This window comes from Lethenteron reissneri, chromosome 65 (assembly GCF_015708825.2).
Source record: "Lethenteron reissneri isolate LAM-NWPU_2019-01 chromosome 65, ASM1570882v1, whole genome shotgun sequence".
NCBI lineage: Eukaryota > Metazoa > Chordata > Hyperoartia > Petromyzontiformes > Petromyzontidae > Lethenteron > Lethenteron reissneri.
This window is the reverse complement of record NC_083843.1, coordinates 7,407,453-7,417,212: the sequence shown is the minus strand read 5'-3', so window position 1 is coordinate 7,417,212 and position 9,760 is coordinate 7,407,453. Positions and strand designations below refer to the sequence as shown.

The 9,760-nt window shown below is 45.5% G+C and overlaps 1 protein-coding gene across 1 annotated transcript; it reads left to right on the top strand.

Moving 5' to 3' along the window:
• The first annotated feature begins 876 nt into the window (after positions 1-876).
• Positions 877-7,510, top strand: LOC133359386 (uncharacterized). Its single transcript, XM_061577786.1, has 2 exons — positions 877-1,771; positions 6,423-7,510. The coding sequence occupies exons 1-2, from the start codon at positions 1,184-1,186 to the stop codon at positions 6,714-6,716; spliced, it is 882 nt and encodes a 293-aa protein (XP_061433770.1). The 5' UTR covers positions 877-1,183; the 3' UTR covers positions 6,717-7,510.
• Positions 7,511-9,760: the final 2,250 nt, after the last annotated feature.

Genomic DNA, 9,760 nt, shown 5'->3' with positions numbered 1-9,760 from the left:
TAGTAGAATTCCCTCGTCACTCCGCTCAGGCTTTGTCCAATAACCAGCTAACCACCTCTATTGTACAGGCACGGTTTGACCGGCCCCACCTCTTTTCAATGCTGGCAAATAATTTGAGGCCTACATCAGCCTCCTTGAGAAAGCTGGACTCTCGATTGTATGTTAAGCCCCTTCAGCTTCGTGCACATGGACTTTTCGAAGTAACTCGTTTGCTTCCTCATATCTGTGTATCGCAGCAACATGGCCTGGGCTAAGTTCAGCCTTCAGCTCTAGGACCTCCCTGTCCAGTGCAGCAATATTGGACTTGGCTTCTATGGACCTTCATTTTGAGTAGCATTGGCTTAGAAGCTATAGTTTACCCTGCTTGCTTGCCCATCGCCACGTAAATAACCTCTTGTTGTAACAGCTGTCTCACTGGTTCAGCAGTTCCACTGCTGGATTATTTTTTCTGCCTGAGGACGACCGCTTGTGTTGCGATTGAAACGTCGTGATATATAATTTTTATTTTATTTATGTTTCTATCTATATGATCTTACCGAAATAACAAAAGAGTGTGGAGGGAAACTGGAGGATCCAGATAAAAATCCACGCAACCATGGGGAGAGAGAAAACACGCACACTCCAAATATACAGCAGGCATCAGGGTCGGGAACCAACCCACGGCCTCCTGCATACCAGGCGAGGGAGTTAACATATCCTAGCCATGGTCATAGCTCAACAACAAAGTGAATTATCATCATCACGTGGGAAATGTATAGCAGCCAAGTCCGTTGGAACTTGCTGGGGGTGGGTGAGTTGGGTAACTTCCTTGTTCCCCATTTATTTATTTTTAAAACGAGCTGCTTGCACTGCGTTGTGGCTTGGCCTTGAATTCGAGCGCTGCTGCTGCTGCTACTACTGCTGTCGCTTACCTGCGTCTGCATCGAGACCGAACCCACACCGTGTCAACCCGTACGGTTTACCCCGTATTCTTATACAGGGAAATTGAGTTTGCAGGTCCATACGGCATACATCCGTTTCAATACGGACAAACGAAAATATTCTCCCTTGTGACGGGACCTCGTGGGATGAACGTTGCGATTTATACGGGGCACGGGGTGACCATTAAGGTCTGAATTGGTCTGTAGAAAGGTAGGGCACTGATAGGGTACCTGAACCTGCAACCCGAGCAGAATAGACAACAATGTCGTCCTTGACGTCTTTCCTCTCTGGTCAAAAAGACCTCCTGCCCACCTTCGAAACGCTCATCACGGGCGTGCTCATACCCATCATGTCTAGCCTGACGGGTGTCTACTTTAACATGCTCGCCTTCCGCTGCCCCTGCGCCCCGGCCGAGAATGTCGAGTATGGCTGGAAAGCTCTGTTCATCCCTTTCGCCATCATCCTCATGGTGTCTTTCGCCATCCAGCTGAGGTCGATCGCGGTGGTGAACAGATCGCTGTGCCGCGACTCCGTGTGCCCCCACATGTGCCTCTTCCCGTTCACGGCGTTCATGAAGCACGGGGCTTTCATCGTTGCGTCGCTCGCTTGGATCGTCGTTGCCTACTTCCACGGCAATGTGCCGATCTGCATCGAGGTCATGAGCCTGGACTGGCGCCACCGCTTCTCGGTGCTCGCCCCGAGCCTCTCGCGCATGAGCGAGGAGGAGAGACGCGGGGTGCTTGCCATGGTGCCCTGCGCGAATCAGGATCCTCTGCAAGGACTCGTCCCCAACGGCACCAGCAAGGAGGTGCAGTTGGTTATCGTCAACTACCTCCACGCGACCGCTCAGGTACACACTTTGAGCAAAGCACACAGAAAGGCGATGAGTGGGAATGCGACGTGCGAATCGCTACGGTTGGTTGTCGGTGCGATGACCGTGTGTGTTGTTCGCGGTGGCTAGGAGGTGTTAAGTACATCGCCTGCTACAAAAAAGAGTGCGTGGATTTGATCCTGATTCATGATACTGTTTATTTGGATCTTCTTGGTTCTTTCGGTAAAAGCACGTAGAAGGGAAGTAATAAAATAATAAAAATAAAACATTATAAAACACAACGCAAGCAGCCGTCCTCAGGTGACATGTTCTTCACCTGAGGACGGCTGCTTGCGTTGTGGCCTAAACGTCGTGAGAATTATTTTATTATGTTTCATTTTTATTATTTTATTACTTCCCTTCTACGTGACGACTTTACCGAAAGAACCAAGGAGATGAATCCGTGCAGTCACGAAAGCTTTAAATCGAAATGTTTATTTGGAGTTAGCGGATCTCTCTCCCTGTGGTCGCGTAGATTTTTCTCCAGGACCTCTGGTTTTCCCCTCCACATTTAGAATCGACATCATGCGTTTAGAGTATTTAGGTACTGCCTTAAATTGCCACACGATGATCAGCCGCTTTGTTATGCTATCATTTGTGATAACCAGGTCGCTTCTGATAAAGAGCCGTGCAGCTCAGTGGGGCCCTTAGTTTAGTGCCAATCTTTATCATGTCATATTACTCTGGAGACCAGGAGATTCGATGATAATCAATGTTCATCGACAGAGTGGGTAACGTTAAAAGCTGCTGCCATCTTCCTCCACTACAGTCATAGGAAAGGAGATGAAGAAGGAGATCACGTCGCGAAATTTTTAATCGTATCTTGTGAAAGTTTACACGACGGGGAAAACGTACCTTCCATTGCCTTCGCCCCACATCGGTGGCGTTCAAGGCCTATGCTGTTAAAATTTCAAACATTTTCCTCGTCGCGTTATTAATTTGTATTTTATTTTACCAGGCGTCAAGCTCTACTGAGCTGTGTAGCTCTTTTTACACGCTTTTATTTAACTCACTCTGTTGTTGTATCCTAAAATCTTGTTACTCAATTTTAACCCACTTCCCAATGTGATATCGACTGTAAACTTGGTATACTTACGTGATGCTGATGAAAATGCTATATTCTATCATGAAAAATAACATATATATGTTTTAACATTTTTTTTATATGTTATGTTTCGGCTTGGGTCTAAATGTCCTCGGTCAACTGACGTTGGCTGTAAATCACCACGGTCCCTAACGTTGTGGCAATCTTCGGGGCCACTTCCTGGAGTCGTGGAGTTCTTCCATTACGAGTACATTTCATAAAAGCGTGTATAAAAAAAGTTTTTTTTAAACATTACTTATTAAGAAGCAACCTGGTCATCACAGATGGTAGCTCAACGACGTGTCTGATATCATCAGAGTGTGGATATTTTTTGCAGCAGCAGCCAAATAATCTAAGCGTGTGTGACATTGATTCCAAATGTGAAGAGAAAAACTGGAGGATAACATCTCGCCACTACGGCGCGCCAGTTTGTGGTTTGCGGCTTTTTCAATTAAAATAAAAACGCAGCCTGGTTGCGCGCTGGAACAACAACAGCAACAGTGTCCCGAATATAAACTATAAACTCTATTTTAATTTTACCAGGTAAGGGCCCAATGAGCTACTACATAGCTATCTTTCAGAAGCGACCTAGCCATGATAGCTCAAAGAATCATCACGTGAACATTTATAGCAGCAGCCGAATATTCTAAACGCGTGACGCTGATTCCAAATGTGTAGGACCCAGAGAAAATCCATGCGACCATGGGGAGAGAGACACCGCAAACTCCAAATATGCAATAGGCATCAGGGTCGGGATCGAATCCAGAACCTCCAGTATACCAGACGAGGTTTGTTAACATCTCCTAGCAACCGCGGGAGTATGAGGGCCATTAATGAGATTTAAAGTTACAAATTAAATGTGGTTTGAATTATTCTTATTAAGAGTACAATGACGCCGACATACAGTGTACTCGGAGCCTTTTATTTGACACAGCACCAACACTAGGCCCGGCTTCTTGCTTGCCTCTTGAAGCTCGGTACGCTACCCTCCCCTTGTGCTTCTCCCCTTTAAATACTTTTCGAGCCCACGTCTCTGGAAGCTTCCCTTGCTCCGCTCCTTTCGCCGAGTCCTCGCCCTTCTCCCTCAATGGTTGCCAACCGTCACCTTAGCGCTCAACCTCCGCTTGATCCTCTCCTCCAATCCCTTTAAACCTTCGCCTCCCGACCAATCCCTGTGGAGGCCTCTCTGCACCAATGGGAAGCCATTGGCTGCTTCCTGGCTGTCTGTCTACCCAAACGTTTGCTTCCGGTGAGTGGTCAGTTGCCTCGGTTATTACAATAGTGTATATATACTGTAATGCAAGAAAAAAGTTGCACATAGAAGACCTGATGCAGGCAGTGATGAGAAGGAAATTGGCACTAATGTTGACACCATATGTAGGATGGACACAATAGGAAGATTAAAGGTGTTGTTAAAAATATATGGAAGGAACCAGATAGAGAGGGAAATAATATGGAGGGAAGACCTCACATAGATATGGCTTGACGACGACATCGCAAGAGATTGGTGCCAGAATGATGGGGCCACTGCTAGAGCAGAGTGACACTACAAGACAGAGAGAGGAAAGTGGAAACACCAAATGACGAAATGTGTAGTGGTCACACACTACTACTACTATGGTTTATCTGCCCATGGATCGTGATGATGATACACTACACAATTATACACTACACTACTAAACACTACACTATTATGCACGACACTACTAAACACTACACTATTATTCACTACTTTTCTATACACTGCACTATTATAAACTACACTACTATACACTGCACTATATACTTAGCACAAATATACATTAAACTACTATACACTACACTACTATACACTGCACTATACACGCCACTAATATACACCGTACACACTCCACGATAATCATGTGGCACTACCTGAGCAGAGTGGCACTATAAGACTAAGAAAGGAAAGCAGAAACATAAAATGACGAAACGTGCAGTGGACACCTACTCCTACGGGTTATCCGCCCCATGGATCGTGATGATGATATAATGTTGTCCGTCTCTGAATTGTAATTCTTAAATGTGTTTTTTTGTTTTAATGTTAAGTCAAAATCAATTAGTCTCTGCTGCTGTCTCCAGTTGCCTAGGTGAAGAGTAAGCAACGTTTTGGTCAATCCTAGCCAACTGGCTCAAACACGTAGTACACTAACACAGGCAGATTAATAGAGGTACATAGAGACTAATAAAGGCTCATAGAGATACACATTGACTATGGGTCCGGGTGGCCGTGGGTCGCAGTGTACGTATTATTTCACACCGTACGTATCCAACCGTGCCAATCTGTGGTTCTCTGTGGGCCCCTATGGGTTTATGTGTGTTTATATGTGTCTATGTGGATCTCTATGGTTTTGGGTGTCTGTGGGTCTCTATATATGTATCTTTGTTGACCTTTTTTAGCACTGTACGTAGCCAACCGTGCTAATGTGTGGATATCTGTAGGTCTCTATGGGTGTCTCTGTGGGTGTCTCTGGGTCTGGGTGTCTGGTCTCTATGTAAGTATGTTGAAATTGTTGCACTGTACATAGCCAATCATGCTAATCTGTGGGCCTCTGTAGGTCTTTATGGATGTCTCTATGGGTCTGGGTGCCTCTAGGTCTCTATGTATGTACGTATGTTGAAATTATTTTGCACTGTACGAATGTAACGGTGCTAATCTGTGGGTCTCTGTAGGTCTTTATGGGTGTCGTTATGGTTATGGGTGTCTGTGGGTCTCTGTGTATGTGCAGTGAGTTCAATTCATGCGCACACTGGAACTTTGGGAGGCAACACTATTTATTATTGACACAACGGGTAACTCTTAACATTACACATAGGGTGGTGACCACCGACCTATCCTCGCTAACACCCCCTATCACTCGCTAACACTGACACTCTCATACGACTAGCGTGGCCAAGCCAGGAGGGCTCCTGGTTGGCCACGCTGACTTGAGTCTTGACTCTACTTTTTCATGATGGCATCTTCACGAGGCATCTTTATCCCGGACCCGAGTAGCCCCGCACCAGGTGTGGAGCCCGCTTATATTCGCCTTGGCGTGCCCGAGCAACGCCCACTTTCTCGAATCCTCGAGAAGGTTCAGCCCCTGGCCATGCGACCCCCAAGGTCCCCTTGGGGTCCCCGGCCCCCACCTTTATCCGGTCACGTGTCTGGCCGGGTTCACACAGAGTGCCATGACCTGACACAACCCCTGTGGCACTGGCGACAGCCTCCCGGCTCCCCGACCCGGCTGTGACGTCATTCCAATATACCTGACGTAGTGACGTCATGTGTGTACAGGCTCACACAGTCACTGCATATGTATGTTGAAATTATTTCGTACCATATGAAACCAACCGTGCTAATCTGTGGGTCTCTGTAGGTATTTACTGGTGTCTCTATGAATATCTCTATGGATCTGGGTGTTTGTGGGTCTCTGTGCATGCATGTTGAACTTCTTCCTCCACCGTACATAGCCAACTGTGCTAATCAGAGTACAACCAAGTTGGTTCATTTTGCTTTTTTTATGTCTGTTTTTGTTTCTGTCTCAGGACACGGCATGGCTATTTTTGCTAGCCATGACAGTCGACATACTCCTCATGCTCTCTGTTCAGAAGCTCATCTTCAAGAATATCGCTCAGGTTCAGGACAAATACGTGCAGTGTGAGGAGCAGTTAATCAGAGAGAAGACGGAGGAGCTGCAGCCCTCTCCACATCTGGGCAAGTCGATGCCGGGGCAACCACCCCAGCCGAGGGATGTAGAGGAGACTGAAATGGCACAGCTTCTGTGCAGCGGCAACGAGAGACAAAAACAGGACAAGCAAGGGAACCAACAGATGGTTTAAATCCGGACAGTAATGCTGTGGTGGATGTGAGCAAAGCCATGAAGGGAAGGCCAATTTCAAGTGGCTATACTGCTCATGGTGACTGTAGCCACTGCAGAGGTAAAATGGGGTCTCTAGATGGGTGTAGGGGGCTGGTAACCCCTCCTGCTTCAATTCAACTACCACAAAACTACTTGCAAAATATCGAACTAAGCTGGTACAGGAAAACCCGGCGGGAAAGCCGTCTATGACAACTCCCACCACTCCTCACCTTCTCATAAACCCGAGGTGGCTGCTTACCCCCTCACTGAAGATGAACATCAATGGAGGGATTAGGCAAGATGCCTGCTACAGGTGCTAACTAAAGTGACCCCTCGAGATAGAGCAATCCTGTTGGGTGACTGTAATGCCCGAGTTGGTCATGATGCTGGCACATGGGATGGAGTGATTGGAAGATATGAGCCAAATTAGGTAAATAACAACGGTAGGAGGCTGCTCGACTTCTGTGTAGCCCATTGGCTTGTAATTACCAACCACACTGTTCTGGAATTGGCGCATCCACACAACATAATGGATGGATGTCGGGTCCAAACAAGAACATCTGCTGGACTATATAGTAACGGAACAGTGGATGCAGGTACATGTCCTTGACACCAGGACCTACCTTGAAGCTGATCTGCTGCCCACTGACCATCGGCTTATCATCTGTAAGATGCACATAGCAATCTTCCATTTAATCCCACAATGGCCTGATCTCAGCTAGCTGATGACAGTGGCAAGCACGAATTTCATCATTGCTTGCAGCTAGGATTGGCATCGTCCCCCCCACCTCCTTCTGATTCCAAGGGGGGATGGGTGAGGTTTAGGACTGTGGCTCATGCAGCTACAATGGCTGCTTTGGGTACAAGGTCCGAACCTCCCCAAAGACCCTGGCTGATAGAGGAGGTGTTCTGGCTGGCTGGGAAAAAGTGACAGGCCCAATCCCACCGTCTACGGCATTCCATGTCGAAGATTGAGGAGGCTTACCGCAGCCTTCACTCGGAGGATTGGAGAGCCATGTGGTGCTTCAAGGATGAGTGGTGGTGGCGAGTTGCAGAGGAGATGGAGTCTGCCTCACTAGCCCACGATCATAAATCACTCTTTAACTCCAGCTAAAAAGTTACTTGCATCGCCACACCTATCACCATTCTTAGGGGAAGGAAAGGTAATCCGATCTCCGACCCCTAAGAACAGGCTTGCAGATTTGCTTAGCATTTTTGTGAGGTCGTGTGGGAGGCGAAATCCCTCAGCCTGGAAAACATCACGGGACAAAGTGGGGATCACCCTATTCATATTCTTGGTTCTTTCAGTAAAGTCACGTAGATAGAAAATAAAATTAAAATAAAAGATAATAAAGTTAAAATAAATAAAAAATAAAAAATTATTAACTTTAAATAATAAAAGCAAAAAAACCCACGACGTTTCGATCGCAACACAAGCGGTCTTCATCAGGCAGAGAGAAACGAGGTGGCAAGCCTCTAAATGCAACTGGTTATAAGGGCTTTCAAAGTGAGCAAAGCTGTGTGGTGTAAGCAGCATGGGCGGGGCAGCCAGCGCAAATGTATGAGCCAATGGGGGGAGGAAGGGGGCAGAGACAGGGGGAGAGAGAAGGGGGGTAGAGATAGGAAGAGAGAGGGGATACAAGTAGAGCGTTAGACAATGGGGGGAAAGTGACGGGCAGAGATGATCTCTCAAGCGAATGCTGTGGGGGGTTAGCGTGTGTGTGCAGACTGCCCTATATGTCATCATAATAACAGGCTGGATCACAACAACACTAATTGTTATAACAACACTCCTACAACATCAGAGTGCAGTGCCACATTAAATACGCACTACAATGACAATAGTTTAAAGCGATTTGTAGCATGTTTTATTTTCAAAATGGAAATATGGTTTGGACGGGGTGAAGAGCTGTGTGACGTCATATTTGAGCGGGGGTCTGACTTTTTGTGACGCTGTGTGACAGGGGGGGGGGGGGGGGGTCAAAAATCGTCCAAAATCGCGTGACGTCATTTATGGACGGCCCCCAAGAAGAATCTCAACTTGCATGCATCATACATCAAAACAAACGAAGTGTGTATTGTCGCATTACCGTGAGATGTTTGTCTTTTTTATTTTAATCATGTGGTCATGAGATTTGATCAGTGTGCTTATCTTATAATTCGGTACGCATTTATGAGCACGCATTCCGTACGAATATTGCCATTTTTTTTATATTTGCCTATCGGTTTATTTTAATCACGTGATAGTGAGATTCGATAATGAAAGCTTTTCTAACCATTCGGTACGCAATTTATGAAGACATATACTTGCACGAACAATTGTTTTGAGGCGTTAGCCTGGTTGTTTTATTTTAAAATGGCCTAATCTTGTGATACGATTATTGATGCTTTGTAATAATTTAGTATAGATGTATGCATGGGTACTGTTCTATTCTGATAATTGATTTTGGCTGTCAATGTATGTTGTAAATTAAAGTTTATTAAATCAAGAAGGGTCCGAGTGCTTCTTTCTTAACTCATGCATCATATCTCTCAATTGCGAGAACTGTATCCTGCGGTGAGATTTGAATTCTGAGATCTGACATAATTACACACATGATGAAGCGAGAATCAGTAAATGTTAAAACAATAATCATTGATATTATCACCATTGATAATACAGACCCCTAGACAACGTGAGAGTTAATGATATTCGCTCCTAATAATTTGCATACTAATTAATCATTACTATACATTTTTCATCAGCATAATTATGCATTTACAGCATACATTTTTAATGACACTTCATAAACATGTATTGTAATGACATTTAATATTTTTTATTACGTTTGATTACATTAACATTACACAGTTAACAATTTACGTAATTTCACTTTCATTTATTTTTAAATCACACTATATACCACCCAACCGAAGGATCGTAACCTTATCGTGGTGGTGGGGTTTGTGTGTTCCAATGGCCCTCAGAGTGATGTCGCCTGGAGTCTTTTACACCTGGTAGGGTCTCCCTTGGTAAACAAATCT